Genomic DNA, 19,108 nt, shown 5'->3' with positions numbered 1-19,108 from the left:
GATGTTAGCTGAGCTGACACATCACATAACAAAACAAAGTTACAAAAGAAAACTCTACATTACTAACTAGTTAAATAGCTGTTTCATACCTCCGATCTGTTATTCTCTAACCTGTTATCACAGCCAGCAGAGACTTACAGAAGCACCGCTGCTGAATGCACAAACGTAACTTTACTATACTTCAACTGTCAAATGGCTGTGATTGGCTGGATGGCTGTTCAATGACTCTAACTTGACCAATAGAGTTGTCATGTATGTGAAACTCAGTATATTTCCAAGAGTATGTGGCTGAGTATATTTCATATGAAATCATCTTTCTTAAAACATAGAGTCTTCCTCAATGAATACAGCCATGGGATTCAATGAAGCATCCACTGTTTCACATATTTCATCACACTGGACTTTAGATTGTGCATTGCATTCAACATCCACTGTTATTTCACTAACCAAGACCACTCCCTCTAGAATATGGATTTAATGGTTTGTTGGGAGTGTGATGGAAGGCAGGGTGAAAAGGAGGAAGGATAGTTAGAGGGATGGTTGGAGAGGGAAGGATGGATGGGGGAAGGGAGAGGGTCGGGGGTGTGAGGATGCGGGGGTGAGGGTCGAGGTCGTGGGATGCAGGATGAGGGGGTAGGGGTTGAGGGGATGAGGGTCGAGGGATGGGGGGAAAGAAGAGCAGGCGGGAAAGAGGGGAAGGAGGGAGTGGATAGGAGAGTGATAGATGAAAGGAGGAGAGGCGTCGACGTCGGGGAGGTAAGTGGGAACAGGGAGTTGAGACTCAGGGTGGGGGTGCTGTCTCGATGATCCGGCATCTGTACGAGGCCCCCAAAGAGACTTCAACCAGAGAGGCGAGAATGGGATTTCTTAATGTTATCCACGTCGTGATGGATGTAGGTATGATAGGCGGGGGATGACCAACGGCCTAGGATTTTGATGATGTTGTCGGGAATGCCTTGTCTAGAGGCGGTGGAAGCGGCTCCAATGCGGAATGAGTGTCCTGAGAACTGGTCTGGGGGTATTCCGGATCTGGCAAGTACTGAGTGCATGTGGTGATGGAACCAAAAACGTGTTGCTACCCTTCCCGTTTCCGTGATGAACAGAGGGTCTTGAGGGGAAGCTCGGTTGGCTAGTCTTGTGTTGATGTACTCGTGGATGGGTTCGTAAGGACTTATGTATGAATCTAGGTGGAAAAGGTAGATGGGTTGAGGTTGACCCGACTGGTTAGTCTTGCTGCGTTTGAGGTGGTAGATGAGTGTGTCTGAAGAGTGTAAAGAGATGTCGGACAATGTGGCGTGTAGTGATGGATCAAAGGAGTAGGAAGGAGCGGTGATTTCTGAGCAGCGTAGGAAGCCAAAAAAGGCTAGTAAAAACATGGACTCTAGGGTTTTGTCTATGTGGGGAGACAAGTAGCCTGTGCGGAGTGTGTGAATGCATCGGACCAGAAGGTCCAACGTGAGGGGTGAACGTTTGGTGCGGGGTGCGGTTCCGCCTTGCCGAGACCTTTAATTAACATATTAACATGAGAGTGGGACAAGGCTGGGCACGGTGCTCCGGAAATCAATTTAACAAAGAAATTGATTCCACTGAGGTAAGTCTGTATGGTGGAAGACTTGATCTTGAGTTGAGTGTGGGAGAATGTAATGAAGGAGGAGAGGTTAAGAATGTCCAGTGAAGGGAATGGGAGTCCGTGGGAGACGTGAAAGGCTTTAAAGGAATTCCAGCCGGTGAGGTACGAAGATAGTGTTCGAGGGGCGACGCTGTTGATGATGTTGTCCCGTGAAATGGTGACCAGTTGTTCCAGTTGCGGGTTCAGTTGTAGATTGTGGCTGAAAACAGTGAGACTGGAGTTGGAAGAGGGTTGGAGGCTGGAGCTAGTTGTCTGAATTTCTGAAACAGGAAACGAGAGAGTGAATCAGCCATTGCGTTTTTGTGGCCTGGAATGTGGAGTGCTCGGATGATGAACTGGTGCTGGGCTGAAACCAAAGTGAGCTTGCGCACGAACTGCATGATGTCCAGATTGTGTGACCGGCCTTTGTTGAGGATGTCGACGACGGCGCTGTTGTCAGAGTGGATGGCGATGGTCTTTTTGGACCATTCATGCCCCCAAAGGATGGTAGCAATGATAATCGGGTACATTTCCGAAATGGTGGAGGAAGGGGTCAGGGAAGAGGAGTCGGGTGGCCATTCAGCAGAGAACCATCAGCCGCCGTAGAGACCGCCAAAGCCGACTGAGGGGGCGGCGTCGGCGGCTGTCTAGCGTGACGTGGTCGTGGATGGATGGGACGGTGGTGGCTATGGAGAGAAGGTGTGACAAGAAGGATCGGCCCTGAGGGATGATGCGGGTGGCGTAGTTGAAATGGCCCAGCAGAGAGAGTAATTGACGTTTGGTGCATGTGTTGGCCATGAGAAAGTTTTGAATGAGTAAAGAAATGCGGTGGAGTTTCTCAGTAGGCAGAGATGCTTGGAGTGTAATGGAGTTGAGGGTGATGCTGAGGAATTCCAAGGATGTGCTTGGGCCTTGTGTTTTCTCTGGAGACAGGGGAATGCCGAGATCAGTGAATGCGGAAATCATTGTGGTGAGACCGTATGACGGGGGCGAAGACGGTGGCGTGACCGTGAGGAAGTCATCAAGTAGGTGGATGACGTACGGGAGTTTATAGTTGTTGGAAAGAATCCGGCAGAGGGCTTCGGACAATGAGTCGAATTTTTTTTTTTTTTTTGGGCTAGCAGCCGAAGGTTAGACGCGCGGCGAAATAGTATGCGCCATTCCAGGAGACCCCGAAGAGGTGCCAGTAGTTGGGATGGATGGGGAGGACTTTGAAAGCACTTGTGATGTCCGCTTTGGGCAACCATGCTCCCTGGCCCACGAGGTGGATGAGGGAAATGGCGTGGTCTATGGTGGCGTATTGCATGGAAAAGTCCAGGCTGGGAATCAGGCTGTTAATGCTTGGAACAGTGGAACCGTGGGGGGACGAGAGGTCGATGATGAGCCTCTTTTTCCCCAGAGTACTTCCTGGTTGCCACTCCGATTGGGCTGACTACAGCTGTTGCTTTGCCGGGTTGTGTGAGCATGTGGCTCTGGCGTGGGCTCCTCCGCAGAATGAACAAGTGTGGAGGAATTTGCAGCTGGAGGAGCTGCAACCGAGGATGTTGAAGTTATTGCAGATCATCCGTCCTCCCTGGTAGAGGACAGGTCTCCCTCTCCTGTCCGTGCCTTTGGGGAGGGGGCCGAGGATGGACGGGTGATCTAAGGCAGGTTTGGGGGTGATGGATGGTGGGGGAGCCGCCGATGGCAAGTGGTATGGCATGGCTGGGCTTTGCTTGTCTGTTACCGAGGCGGGGGGCAGGGGGGCGGAGAGGGTGCATGCTGCGGCGGGATGGGAAGGGGCGCCGCACGTTTCGCAGTGCAGAGAAGTGCGAGCTGCGAAAACTCGGCAGTATAGCTCGTGGTCCAGTGTTCCCCAGTACGTGCCCTGGTTGAACTGTTGGAGGCGACCGGCGGCTTGGGAGGCGAAGAGGATATGATAGGTATAGAAACCATTGCCACCGAAACGCAAGGCCAGGTCGAGAATTAATGACAAGTAATCATCGAGCTCGGACCTGCGGTCGGGGAAGGCTGAACAAATTATGTCCCTATACAGTGAGAAAGCAAAAGCGAACTCGGCGACTGTGAGGTCCTTGGAGCGGGCAGGAAGTGGCGGTTTAAGTCCCAAGGGGCCGAATAAGGTGAGCAGTTCCCTGGGGATGTGAGGATTGATTGATGTAGGGTGAATGAGTTGAGCAAGATCAATGTAATTACCGGTTAGGATCTGCTGCCTGAGGGTGGGAGACACAGGGGAGGGCCGGGCGGATGCTAGGGGGCGCACTGGTGGCTGGGCGGTGGCCAGGGTGTAGCTGCTGGATGGAGGTGCGGGAGCCAGGAAAAGGCCGAGGTTGGCCGTGTGTGAGGCGGTTGGATAAGGAGGTGCAGGTGCTGTAGTACAGGTAATGCTAGAGTGCGAGTGGTGGGGAGGAGGGGGGTAGGGGAGGAGGCAGGGAGGGTGAAAAGAAGAAAGGGGGGGAAAAGGTTGGGTATAACTCGTGGAGCTGTTGGGGCCCGCTGTTTGTGCTGTCTGACCGGCTGCTGAGGTTGGTGCGGGTGGAGGAGCGGCTGAGATGGCCGGGAGGGAAGGGGCAGCAGAGATAGGAGCCAGAGAGGAGGAAGGGATGCTGGGGTGGTGGGATGTATATGCATGGGATGTAAGTGCGGCTGAAGAGAGAGTAGGAGGAGGAAATGGCTGTGGAGCAGAGAGAGCCTGCATAGGGTTAGAGACGGACTGTACTGGAGAGGCTGAGGTTGCTGAGGAGGAAGGTGTGCGTCTGGCAGAGCGACGTGCCGTGACGTCACGGATGTCGTCGCGTGCGACGCCGGGAACCCGGAAGATCGTGGGAAGATGGACGGGAGAGAGTGGTGTCCTGCAGGGAATTCGTGTATAATTGAAACAGTCTTGCCTTATTGTCGGTGCAGTGGAAGGGTATGTTATTTTGGCTGGTGAAATGCTTTAAGTGAGCGACGGTCCACTCGGACATGTTTGGGGCCGAAGAGCGGTCGGTACGCTGGTGGCGAGGAGAGCGCTGCTCGCGGTGGCTGCTCCTCTTAGTCGGGCTCCGGGATCTCGAGCGAGGCTGGAGTGAGCGTCGGGAATAAGTAGCTTCCTTCGGACGCCGAGTACGGGACCTTCCCCTGGAGCCGCTGGGGATCGAGGGCTCGACGATACCGTCGTCGACAGAGGATGAGGGCCGAGAGGCCGGGATGAGGGAAACCGAGGAGCGCAGGCAAGGCTGCCGGAAAGATCGGACGCCGGGGGACTCCGGGACTTCGAACAAGTCCTCGTCCGAAGCGTTGAGGAGCAGTTCGAGGTCCATGATGTGAGTACGAAGTTTTAAGTTTATGCTGGTGTGTCACAGGGTGCTTGCAAGCTGAGACAAAGGGAAGAGGAGCGGATATGGTGTGTTTAAATACCCTGTGGTGCGGAAATGGGTTGCGTACAAGGTGTGGTCTTTGGTTCCCAAACTTTGTTTATAAGTCTATAAACTTCATATAATTTAATTATTTGTGCACATTTCACATTTAATTTTTGCTTTTGTCACCTTCTTATATTTCACAAAGTCCATATTTCCCTTGCAGTCAGTATTTCATGTTTCAACTGAAATCATCTCACACAACATACTTAAATGCCATTATACAAAATTATTGGATTAAATTTTTTTTTTTTTCAATAGTAACTGTGAAGGCTTTTCAATAGTTTATATAACTATTGAAACATACTATACTATGTATATGAGCACACTTTACTAGTATGTGTGAAAGCTTTTCAGTAGTTTTAATCAGAGCGTTTCAGTTGTCTGTGTAAGCATAGGCTACAGTTTTTCAGTTGTTTATTTATTTATTTATTTATTTCATTTATCAGGACCATGTACAGTTTTAAACATAAATGTTACCATTTGATATACTGGACCAGAGTTAGCGTATAGCTAATTTTCATCTGCAGTCCCTTCAGCAGGTCACAATTATAACATGTAACAGCACAATAACAAACAGTACAAAGCAAAAAACACACAGGACACAAAATACAAAGCTACACACAGTAGCACATCACATACACCAACAATGTCAACTAGAAATGACTAATGTATGCTTGTCAGATTAAAAGCAAGATTATTTGTGTTCATGATAAACCATGAGATAAAATGTAGAGTCAGTGGTTACAGAGCTGAATAGCTTTTAGCAGATTTTTTAATTGAAGCTATTCAGCAAAGTTTCAGGAGCAGGACCACACCTCACTTACGCCACTACCAGCATTCCTATAAATACCACCTAACCCTCTCCGCTTCTTCTGCTCTCGTATTCTGCGCCCCTCCCTCCCACCCTATTTCTCTCTTCCTGTTTCTTCATGATTCTTCCTCTCCTTCGTAGGGTCCTGAGGGGGTCCGCTGTTGCCCGGGTGCTGCGGCAGATTCCCTGTAAGATTCCCCACTACGCAGTCAGCAACCAAAAGAACTATGCACATTAATTGTTTTCCTCAATAAATCATCCAAACGCATCTCATTGATGGTGTGGACCTTGCTAGTGAATTTGGTTTTAAATGCACTGATGGAGCTGCAGCTCTTCTTATAATCAGGTAGGACATTCCACTGAGTTGTGGTTTTCACAGAGAGTGCTGACTGCCCAAATACAGTGTGACAAAATGGTATGGTACAATCTTGTATAGAGGATATTCTGGAGGATTGTTTTAAGCAAATTTGAAAATAATCTAAAATACTTGAAGCTCAGTGTAAATATTTGTGTGAGAGTGTTTCAGTTGTGTATGTAAAAGCATTTCAATTTTATGTGTGTGAGGTTTTCAGTATATTATGTGAATGACTTTGGTTTCTCATATGTATGTGAGAGGAAAAGTACATGTATATGCATGGTAATTCTGAATAATATCCCTAATGGCCCCTCATACACATAGCTATTACATATTTTGATGTGAGAATGGGTTGCACTCAGACTTTAGGGAGGATCGAGTGGAGAGTGAGTGAGCGAATAACAGTGTGTGTGTGTGTGTGTGTGTGTGTGTGTGAGGATAATGCATCCGGTTATGTATGGAAGCAAATAATTGCCATAATAACTGGAAATATATCAGCAACTGAATACCAAATTTTGACATTTAATCACTACTGAATACTTGGTGTTGACATTTAAATGACAGAATTTCTTTTACTGAAAATGACCTTGAAAACCATTTTCACTTTGTGAAATTCTAAATAGTCACTTTCAAGTTGTGCAATTCCAAAAACTTTCAGATAGAGAATTAACATGCCATCCATCCATTATGATCTAACTTTTAGCATCTGAATTTCACCAAGTGTTTTTGAGCAACCAGTTTTATCAATTTTCTATCTGAATTTAAGAACCCTAAAAATATACTCTGGAAATAAAGTTTAAATTGAACAACTTGAAAGTGACTATTGAGAATTTCACAAAGTTCAAACCAAATAAATTCAGAAAGGTGGTTTTCAAAGTCAAACATTTCAGTACAATAAATTCACTGGTATTTAACAACATCAAAGTATTCAGTAGTGATAGAATATCAAAATGTGTATTTAACTTCTGATATAATTCAAATTATTATTGCAGTTATTTGCTTCCGTAGATGTGTATTAGCAGCACTTCAAAAACGGTCCTGACAGATCCTTTGAAATGAGGTTTTGGAAGTGGTATCTATGGGTGCTATAACAGCTTTTGTACATCTGAGTACAGATTCAAAGCAGAAGACTGTGAAGCTCTAAAAGTTCCCACACTGTGTGCGACACTGAAGTTACAGACTTTTAGTTGTTAAAGCAAGCCCAAAATCCAACCCAGTCTCAAGATTTTATCCTTGTTTTTATTTCTTTATTTTAATTTTACCAGTCCCGTGGGCGGACTGGAGAGGATGCGCTTTATATGAGCAAAAATATGATACAATAATTTTTTCCATATTGATCAATATCGATACTTATCATGATCTATAATTTGATAATGCTGCCAGTTTGAAGAGTATCCTGATAATGACTAAAGCCTGAGGAAACCAGAGAGTTCATAAGTTAAACTTTAGAATAGTTAATTAACATAAAAAATGGAATAACATAATGTAAACATTTAACTTGACAAACATAATTTATCTGCCTAACAAAACAATACAAGTTAGCTTGCCTTGTAACTCAATTAAATAATGTAAAAACTAAAAGTTGTGAATACTATCACATCAAATTCCTTTGGTTATCTCTTAAATCTTTTAGAGGTAGAAATATGAGTAAAAAGTGTAAAATTGTAAACCAGCCATTATACTACATCTTCATATATATCTGTGCTTAATTTACATATCATTAGACTCGCAAATTTTCTTTATGAAATGACACTAGTGGGTACGCTTCCATGGAGTTTATACCCCTTCGCCAGCCTGGGTTCACTGTTTACCCGGGGACAGAGAAGAAGAAGCGTGTTTTCTTTGAGGAAACTTTCATGCAGTCCATCGGCTCTCACTGTGGTCTCATTTGACCTGCATGCAGCCATGTTCTGTAATGAAGTCAGAACAGTCTCAAATTGTGCAAGCGCTGTTGGACAACAGGTGTGTGTACTGCCCATCTGGTAGGACACAATGGCTTGAGAGATCCAAAGTGCCCAGCTTCAGAGACAGTGATCTCCTTAAAAATGGCAGACTGGTGAAAGAAAACTCCCAAGTCGTGAACCAAGTTCAGTGAGTCTCTAACAAATGGAGATGCTGAGATGACAGACTGCATCATGACGTTGACACAGTGTAGTCTGCAATGTACATACAGTGCTACCAGTTGGTCTTTTCTCATGTCATACAATCCAAAAACTTGTAGTTAATATTAAGTGCAGAATTGCCTTTAATAACCTATAACTGCAAAGACATTCTTTCCCCCTTTTGCCAACACTATGTGATAATGAAATCATCCTAAACAATGTTGAGGAACTCACTTGTCTTTTAGGCTGTTTCGTAAAGAAATGTCTTATTTCTTGCCCCTTCCTTTTCCCTAGCAACTCACTCATAGTTGCTGAGTTGTGACTGAGGATCAAATTATTTATGTACAAACAAGCAAGAACCATACACATAAAATAACATTATCACGCCTGCCTGTTAGGGTTAAAAAAACAGTTTGGCCCTTTAACTTACTAACTAATACATATATTAGTGGGTTACTAGACAGAGATCTCAGGACAACAACTAGTGATATGGAGGTTGGCTGCTAGCCAGGTTCTACAAACTTTTTTTTTCTCGCCCCCCAACAAACTCTAAAGTAATAAACACTACCTGTGCATCACCAAACAGCAGACAGACAAAGGTAGCAACTAGCCGGTGAATAAAGTGGAGCATTTAGCAGCAAAGAGCCAGATATTTCTCTCAGGGAGGTGGTGGAGTCAAAAATGGAGCTAGAAGGAGAGTGAATATTGGACTTACATTCATCAGGTGGACAGACACATGACTTTAAATGAATGCTAATGTGTCTGCCTGATGTGTAAATGAGAAACGGTTTGCTAACATATTGACCCTATCAACTTTATAGGGTGATAATATGTCAATGCTGCTCCAGTCGGCCAAAAAAATCTATGAAGCATAATTTTCTACACTACCAACTGATTCTGACCACAGTCTCTTCCACTACTTGTCCAGGTAGCAACTTACATCTTGTTTTCCTGGCTTTGTGAATCTCCTCTTCAGTCCTACAGGGCCAACAGTCATGCCAAAGATCAGCCCTAAGTACCCAAATCATGTCTTTATCAGCTCATTGATTACCCGTTCATTAACCTTCGGCTTTAAGGACTGGCCCTCAATTAGACATGGATTACCTGATTGTGAACACACACCTGTTTCAAGGATATACAGTAAGTTCTGCACTAGGGAAAACTGACAAGAGCCCAGTTGCATTGGAGTTTTTAATTTAACAGTCATGATCCTGCGTTGTAAAAAAAAAAGTGTTAGCACACAAGCGATAAAAATGAGTGATGTGGTTACCTGAGCAGCAGAGGTACAGCGTGAAGTCAGAGTGATGATTGAATAGTAGACCAGTGGACGGGTGCAGAGCATTCGTTCTGCTCTGTAATCCAGGTCCCCTCTCTCATTACTGAATCAACAATGAAACCATGTTTGGAAATGATCCTCCTGTGTGACCTTGAGCCGCCCATCCCTCACCCCTCAATTTGTATTCATCGGCAATTGCGCACAAGCCCGACCAGCAGTTATTTCACACTACATCAAAATGGCATGTAGGTGCACAACACCTCAACCCACCACTGTGTGAGTACGGGGAAGGATAGAGAGGAAAAGAGGGAGAGAGGTGGAAGGTGAACAGGGGGAATATGAATATTGAATGCTTAATGTAATTTCCTTCATCTGTGCGTGTGTGTCTACACTGTCAAAGGGATATCAGTGGCAGAAAAGATTCACAAGAGGCCCAGCTGCAAGAATTACTATGAACCCTGCACCCCAACCTGCCTACCTCACAAATTGAACTCATGCTGTGCAGCGTTGTGAATAATTACTGCTCATTTTTACTGTACACTCTTAACCTTTGTTATCCATTTAAGATTGGAGCTTTCATACATGCACCTTTCTACTTTAATGTAGATTTCCACAAGGAATTCTTGTCAGGCTTCCTTTGCGGTCTGCAGTGCTGAATAGAGTAATATGTGATGTAAAACTGTATATATTTATTGTAGGTGAAGGCAATATGGCAATATTGCAAAAATTAAAGTGGCAAAATTATAAATGCCTTATTTATTATATATATATATATATATATATATATATATTCTATATAGTTATACATAATCATTCATAGTCACACACACAGTATACATAGAACTATTCATATACACACACAGGTATGTATATTCCCTTACTAATGCATACATACTGACACAATGATAATGCAATGCATGATTAAAACCACAATAAGAATTTATGAATCTACAATCCATCAATTATATTTTCCAAGTTGTAAACACATTATTGAATTGAGTTCCATATTGAAATTGAAGGTTTGCTTGCCCATTTAAGCTCTTTTGTTTTTTGGGATCTTTTTGTGACCATTCTTTCAGTTTACTTTCCCATTTCGATTGGTGAGGGTACAGGAACATAACATGAAAGAGACTCAATACACTCATGCAAGGAATACATTAAATACTCACATACAATCTTACCAAAAAAGTAGACAAGATGTATCAACATTTCTGTCTCGGGTCTTTACAATATCAAAATAACCAGACAAAAAAAGCCAAAACTCACCTACCTTGTATACCCTATACCCACCTGCTGCAAAAAATAAAGCATAAATAAGTAAACAAATAATATAAACAAGATACAATTATAATCATGTGTTTCAAACAAAACTAACCTGAAACAAAAAAGGGAGTTTGCTGGAGCTGCCATGCTTATAGTATCACATCTTTGTATAGACATATTTAGTAGTTGTCTACGGTTGCTGAATATACAGGATCTTGGAGTCAACCGCCCACCATTAAAGGTGTTACAGCCGCAGATACAAAAGATAGTCCAACATCTTGTTCTTATCCTTGGTAGTATAATGACTTTTATCTCTACTCCTTATGTTGACCTTATGTTTATCTAATAGTTTGTCCTGAAGGCTTAGTGACCATTTAAACTTATGAATTTTCCAAATGGTACAACTGAATGTCTCACATGTGCTACTACAGTGGGCCTTTCCGTTATGTAGTGTCACTACTTCAGTTCAAACCCACATTGTGAGATCATTCTTGTTGCCTTGTTTAATGCATTCTGTCTATCTCTCTCTGAGTTGCATTGTCCCACACTACTGCACAGCAATAACTCATGTGACTATAAATTAAACCATGAGAAATAAACTATATATACTGCATGTTTTCATAAGAAGTTTGCAATTCATCAAACCAGTCCTGCCATTTTCATCATCTTTCTGAAAGGTCAGTATGAACTGTCCATGTTAGATTATTTTGTAGTTTGATTCCTTTGTGTTACATTTCCATTTCCACATGTCAAATATTATGGTTTCAATCTTTTGTCCTCCTTCCTGTTGCGCATTTTGTCACATTTTAGGTTGTGTTAGCATTTAACACCAATTTATTATTTTTGGCCCAATTTAAAAAAACAAAAAAACAAAACTACGGTGCAAATTGAAAAATATTCATGTACCTGAATTTGTGAACCTGCTTTTGGTGTGACTGTTGTGTCATTCACAAAGCATTCTTTTTTTTTCTTTTTTTGCAAAGAAGGTCCCCAGCCAGATTTGAACCAGCAACTGGGGACACCTCAGCATACATGCATTTGAAAAAGCTAAAGCTAAGGGAAGATCATTTGTATAAATGATAAAACAACAATGGTGGGAGGCAACTCCCTAGTCATTTATTTTGAATGACACGTTTGCAATGAGTGACACTCTGAATAACTGATTTAAAAAACAGAAAATTAATCTGGCTTCTGGCTCCAAAAGTTTGTAATATTTTGCTGTACTCATCTCTGTAAATAAGAGCAAGGTGTGAGAAACACTGTGCTATTGCAGGAAGTAGAAGAGAATTGAAACATTTAGCTTCATCACCAGATCAGTTTGTTTATAGACTGACCTACAGGTGCAACCACCAACTGCTGTCTTACCTGCTGTTTAGTGCAGAAAGGCTGCATAGTAAATGATGACGATGATGACAATGACAATGAGGATAATGATGATGAAATGGTCTGTTTACAGTAAGGTAGACACAACTAGCTGCATTCTTGGGAAGTTTTCTGACCCACATACTTTTTTGTCGAAACTTATTTCTGCACTAGACACAAATCAATTTTTGCCCTTGAAGTGTTTGTCTCGCTCGAAGTCAACACCAGGATATGGCAAGGTAGCAGCAAATCTTTACTCATCTCAGATATCTCCAGAACAGTAACTCTGAACTAGATATTTAGCCTTAAAGTACATTTTAACACTACACATCCCCATAAAACTCTAAATATTGTACAGGATGGTAGAGAGGTCAGAACACATGGCCAGGCCAGACTGTTTTCCTCTGGAGCTGTTTCACTAATCTGTAACCACAACTTTAAAAATAAAGTTGTGGTCAGGTTTGATAAAGATATGGCAAAGACAAGCCTAAAAATAGCCCTTAATAATAGCATCTGTACAGGAATGCACACTGTGGCACACAGATGTATTTTTGATCCTTTTAGCAAGCTTTCCTAAGTGTTTTCACACACGCTTGTCTGAAAAATTCTCTGAAGCCTCAGATGTTAAACGCCACAGGGTTTGCGTAGGTATTTCTGGACTGCAAGGTGATAATTACACTTTACACTCTGCAGGCTGCTGCGCAGATGCAAAGACCAGTAGGAGGCGTGATAGCAAACAAAATACAAGAACAGATAATGACAGGGTTCTTGGAAGCCTTGGAAAAGACAAGAAGTGCATGAAAAACTGGTCTCAGAAAAACATGAATCGTCACATGTACTAGAAGACCCAATGACACAGTAAATTGGCTGTAAAGGAAAGTATGTATACCACTGTTTATTTCTTAGCTTCATAAGGTGAGATACAATGGAAAACAGTGTAGAAATAAGGATTACAATGTGGTGTATTGTACAATTACCTTCAGTGTGAGGGTGTTGAGTCTTTCAAGGCGAATACACTCACTACTGCAGGTCTATGCAGGGAGGGGTGTAGCCATGATGCTCTGTGTGTTAAACAAGCTGATAGGTTGATCCAGCTCCTGATGGGTCATGGGTTCCAAACGGAAAAGAAAAAACACATACACTTAATACTGAAAATATGTATTTGCCTCATGACTGTCTCAGAATGACCCCAATACATGTTTGATTACATTACAAAGAGTCCAGAGAAGCATGCTCCTGAAGTTGAGGATTACAATTTAAAATTCAGTAATTACATTACATTTGCTAATCTCAGCAATGCTTTGTTCCTTTCACATTGCCATTGTTTTCTGTTTCACCAGGTGTTGATCTTAATATGTCAACAATCAATTTAGCCTCTATGCATTTTGTGGAGAGACCAATTTGGAATATGTTAGGTTGGCACAGGGGTTGGAGGTGATGGGGGGCAGCTAGCCTCCAATAAAAGAGGAGGAAAACATCAAAATTGTCTTATTTAGCTTTTTAGCTGACTAGTTAACGTTAGCCACTGGCAAGACTTGCATTCAGGAATCACCTGGTTTTGATCAGAACTGGGGGGTGTGAGAACCCCACAGCCTCACTGTGAGGACAAGACTTGTAGCCACCGGGGCTAACAGTTAGCTGTTGATGGTCAGACTGAATGTGAAAAAAAGACACCAACACGTTTCGACACAAGGCCTTCATCAGGATGATTTTGTTATGGTCAGAACAAACCAACTGTACAAACTACAGGCTGGCTGCTTGTTAAACTACAATATTTCATCTTCTATGTCTACACTACGTAAACACTGAAGATTTGACATGTCAGTTAAATTTTGGAGTTGTTAAAAGCTTGGCCTTATTCACCCATCAAGTGGTTTTTCAGAAAATCTTCGACCAGAGCCTGAGTCTGAGCCTGATTATCATCCCTGCTCTGTGGAAGACATCATGCCTTGTTCCTTTCCCCAAGAAAAATCACCTCAACACCCTCAGTGACTACAAACCAGTGGCTTTGACGTCACATGTCATGAAGTCATTGGAGAGGCTAAAGCACTCCTGTTCATTAGACGAGCCATCACTAGACCCTCTGCAGTTCGCAAACCAGCCCCACATTGGGTCAGGGTTAGGGAGTGGAAGATGCCATCATCTTTCTGCTGCACAGGGATTATACTCACCTGGAAGAGGCAGGCAGAAATGTGAGTCATGTTCTTCGACTTTTCAAGTGCTTTTAACACCATACGACCTGCCCTGCTCAGGACTAAGTTACTGAACATGGATGCTCCACTAGTGGCCTGGATCACCAACTACCTCACAGGTCAGCCATAGTATGTGAGGCTGCAAAACAAAATTACTCGACATTGTAGTGAGTAGCACGGGGGCACCTCAAGGGACGGTACTGTTTCCCTTCGTGTTCACGCTATGAACCTCAGATTTCAGATACTGTTCAGAGTCCTGCCACCTGCAGAAGTTTTTAGACGACTCTGCCATTGTGGGTAGTATCAGAAGGGGACAGGAAGCTGAGCACAGGAGTGTGGTGGACAGTTTTATGGAGTGGTGCGAACTAAATCATCTGCAACTCAACATGACAAAGAGTAAGAGTTGGTGGTGTATTTTAGGAAGTTAAGCACCCTCCCAAACCCACTTAGGCTCTGGGGAACAGAGGTGGACATTGTCGAGGAATACAAGTACGTGGCCATCCACATAGACAATAAGATGGACTGGACTAAAAACACAGATGCTCTGTACAAGAAAGGTTAGAGCCACCTATATTTTCTCAGGACATTCAGATCTTTCAACCTCTGCAGAATCATGCTACAGATGTTTTATCACTCATTGGTGGCCAGCATCATCTTCTACTACGCTGTAGTGTGCTGGGGCAGCAGGGTGATGGCAGCCAATTCTAACAGATTCATAAGCTCATCAGGAAAGTGGGTTCTGTCCTGGGAATGGAACTGGAGTCTTAGGTGGAAGTGTCAGAGAGGAGGATGCTGATGAAACTGCTCAGTATTATGGACATGGAGTCATATCTGAGCACCTTCAGCCATAGACTGAGACCAGGTATACGACAGAATGCCACAAGAGGTCTTTTCTACCAGTGACCATCAAACTGTAAAACTCCTCCCCCTTCTGCAGGAAGGACAGCTGAAACATTGGAAACTGAGAACAATAATATCAATATCATGTGCAATATTACTTTTTATTACTTTTTCGATATCATTGCCAGGATCACTTTCCAATATCATGTGCAATATTACTTTTCTATTTTAGTTTACTTATTTTACTAAATTTAACTTACTTTTACTGTCATTCTATCATGCACTAGTGTTAGCATTTACTCCTTAAACACTTAACATTTTTTACTCTATTGTTTTTATTTTTATGTTGTAATTTTTGAGTGATCTCTGGTACAAGAATTTCCTTCAGGACTCATAAATTTTTATCTTATCTTATAATGGGCAACTGCAAGTAAGATGCTTAACACTGTGCTCAATACATGTAAAGTCTGAGCAGATGCAGAACGTGTCCCTACATACCCACTCACAAACAGTCATTTCAGTACAGACAGAGTTCTGAGAGAAATAGTTTCTGTGAAACCCTGAGGAGTTTCTCCGGTGAAAAGCTCAGCAGCAGTTTGTGAACTTGAAAGTGGAAAGCAGAAGACTCAGACAGGATTGCCATTTTGCCAGTTGGACTTTCACACAAAGCTCAGCTTTCATTTTCTTCATCTCTGTTTGACTCTTGTAGTGAAACACTCTCACACACACACATACACAGACTGTAGGTCACTACATGATGTCACAAAACTGTCATTTTGCTTTCACAAGTCATCTGTACTGTAAGTGATGGGCAACAGACCCTGCTGTTCTTTACCTTTCTGATTGCATCTACAGCCTTCCTTTCAGCACCTTGTTTTCTCTGTAGCATTTATTATAGTCAGGTTGTTCCAGGTCAAGTATAAGTCATTACTAGTAATTGTTGGTATATCCATCTCTGTGGTGAAGTATCAAGAACACAGCAAATAGAGACAATCTTTATACTCAAGAAATACTTGAGAAATGTATTAGTTTCTCAAGTAGCATTGTGCTCTTTAAGGCTGGTGATATTTGATTTTTCTATTTGTGTCTGAATTCCATGAAAATCAATGACATGTTAGTCCATCTCTCAATACTTTCTGACTTCCCTCCCCTGTCTGTGGCTCTTGGCCTCAAAATCTTTGGATGTGAATCTCTGTCTCATGCTGTAACTATATAGTTTCATTTTTAAAAAAGTCTCAGTAATTTTCTAAAACAGTTGGGCACTGCAGTTTTGAACAAACATTACTCAAATGGGAAGAAATAGTGCATTTGTTGGGGACTAGTTTCAGCGGTGGATTAATCCACATTTGGTGCTCTGGTGAGTTTTTATGGCAGCAGAACAATGTGTGTGGGATTGAGTCAAAGTAAAGTACAGTGTGTGTGTTCATGGTAATGAAGGAACATGTCAAACGGTGGAATGGTGTGACTCACTGATATGTTTGTAATAGCATTTTGACAACAATGGAACTCTATGGCACAGAGGAATAAGATACACCAGGCTTTGGATACACACACAATACTTGATAGATGATCAATTCATTTTTGATTTTGGACTCTTCATTGGATTTTTTAATCGTAAAAATCTGTATATAGAATATCACCAGTCTTGTCCTTGTTGTCCTTAAATTTTTGTTAAAGTAATTTATGAAATGTTTGAGTTTCAAGTTAATTGTACAGGGACGGCATGAGTTTACATGCTAAAGCAAGAAATGGACAATATAAAACATGTACAGTACTGTGCAAAAGTTTAAGGCACTTCAGATTTTTAGATTCTTATCCATAAGGCAACACCATCAGGGAGGTGTCTGATTGATCCCAAATTTATTTTGCAGCAGGACAAAAACTATCTTCAACATCATTGAGTCAGTCTGGAATTACATGAAGAGAAAGAAACAACTGAGACAGCCTACAGTAAATCCCCAGAAGTACCCTGAAAAAGTGTGTGCAGGTGTACTGAGGAGAACTGCTGCTGTTTTAAAGGCAAAGCGTGCTCACACCAAGTATTGATTTCATTCAGGTTTCCTCTGTTTCCTGAAAGTTAATTGATAAATGGCATTATTTTGAAAAGCACATTCACTTTACTTTTTGTGCCTAAAACTTTTGCACAGTACTGTACTTTTAACATGTATTTGAGTATTGTAGTAGCAGCGGGAGGCACAGTGACCATGGATTATGGTAATCCAAGATGTGTTACCCTGTTGAAGCCAGTTGAAAACACATTTGCAATTAATTTAAATGTCATTTTTTGTGGCTGTATTTTACTTTATTTGGTTTGCTTACTGTACTGCTTGCTGTCTTTTATCTGTACTGTACTGAATCAAGTACATTAACAGCAGGGAAACCGTCTCTTTGTCTCCCTCCCTCTCTCGCTTTCTTCCTTTTCTGTCTCCTCTTCTCTCTCTCTCTTGCTACTGAATTACAAAGTACAAGTACACACAAACTGGGTGTGTAGCTTTGCTGAAGAGGCTTTGATGAATAAAAATCAATTATTTCGTCTGAGTTGGTAATTAGCCTGTTCAAACCAAATGGCTTGAGACAAATTTCCCCTCAGACAGACAGAAGGCCAAAAAACCAGAGGATTAAGATTCACTGGCTTTTAAGTCCTGTTTGCAGATGGAATAAAGAAAACACTGTGTGAATATTCTGTTTGATTTTAACAAATGGCAGTTAATCAGATAGTGAGCAATGCACACACATGGAAACACATATGTTTGATTCAGTTTGACTGTCACTGCTCTATCTTTGTGTGACCACAAGGTAAGAGCTCTTTTTTACACACTGAAAACAGTGGTTCCAGCACCATAATGCAAACCTGTGGGGTCTCTGATCGCACTCACAGGGAATACACTCAAATTTTAGATGACCCGTATCATATCAACCTTCCAACACCTGTTTTTTTGGAAAAAACAGCCCTCTCTCTTGTAAAAGCGAAACATGAAATACTTCAGCTATGACTAACAACTGGCCACTATGATAGTGTTTAAGAACTTTATTCTGCCACATCCCTATGACATACTGTATGAACTATGACCTTCCTACGGAAGCCCACTTACAACATACACTGTAACAACTGCTCTCAGGACATACAGTGTCCTTAAAGCTTCCAGTAAATCAGCAGCTAAGTCTAACTCAAACACTCTCCTGTCAGGCTCTTGGAAAGGATTGCAAAGTTTTCTCTGACCGCATTTTTTAGACTGTCTTTTTCAGCTCTTCTTCATGACATTCTGTGAACCCACAGAATGGCTGCTTGATAGATGGTCCGTTTCTGCAGTAACGGTGTCGGGAGATGCTCAAGGATTTTTTTTCCCTCCGTGCCTCCCTTCACACTTCTCCTGTAGGTTAAACTGGGCTTTCAGGGCTGGTAAATCTAAAAGACACACTAAAACAGACTTAAAGTAACTCGTTAGCATAGCAACAATAAAGCTATGCTATGAGGTCATATCAGGTGGTGGTGTACTGGACTACATGATATTGAATGGTGTTTCTAATATTTTTTCCATTCCATTAACATACAGGAACGGGGCAAAATATTTGGAACACTTTTCATGGACTCCAGTACACCACCACCACCACCACCCACTATGACCTTAATAATAAACATAAAGTAGAATTATCACCTTTGTAACAATGTCAGTAAAAACTGAAAATGTTTTAGCTTCGTAAAAGTAGAATTTATGGCAGAGCTGTTGTACTGGATTGCACAAGATTGCACAGGTGAAATGGGACTCTAGCCCATTTCATTCATCTTGTAGCAAGAAAATAAGATAACTAAACATCACTGTCATCTGGATTGGACTACATGAGTGCCATGAGTCTCCATATGGTGACAATGATGTTTAAATGCTTCCAGGTTGGCAAAAA

The 19,108-nt window shown here is 42.3% G+C and overlaps 1 protein-coding gene and 1 pseudogene across 1 annotated transcript; both read right to left on the bottom strand.

The window, feature by feature from the left end:
* Positions 1-1,812: 1,812 nt before the first annotated feature.
* Positions 1,813-3,038, bottom strand: LOC121908238 (annotated as a pseudogene).
* On the bottom strand, positions 3,036-4,908 carry LOC121908237 (protein transport protein SEC31-like). Its single transcript, XM_042428104.1, has 3 exons — positions 4,721-4,908; positions 4,344-4,542; positions 3,036-4,277 (listed from the first exon to the last, which is right to left on the bottom strand). Exons 1-3 carry the CDS (start codon positions 4,906-4,908, stop codon positions 3,042-3,044), a joined length of 1,623 nt encoding a protein of 540 aa, XP_042284038.1. The 3' UTR covers positions 3,036-3,041.
* Positions 4,909-19,108: the final 14,200 nt, after the last annotated feature.

Source organism: Thunnus maccoyii, chromosome 12, assembly GCF_910596095.1.
Source record: "Thunnus maccoyii chromosome 12, fThuMac1.1, whole genome shotgun sequence".
In the NCBI taxonomy this organism is placed as follows: domain Eukaryota; kingdom Metazoa; phylum Chordata; class Actinopteri; order Scombriformes; family Scombridae; genus Thunnus; species Thunnus maccoyii.
Note: the sequence above shows the minus strand (reverse complement) of the source record. Positions and strands in the feature narration are given on the sequence as shown.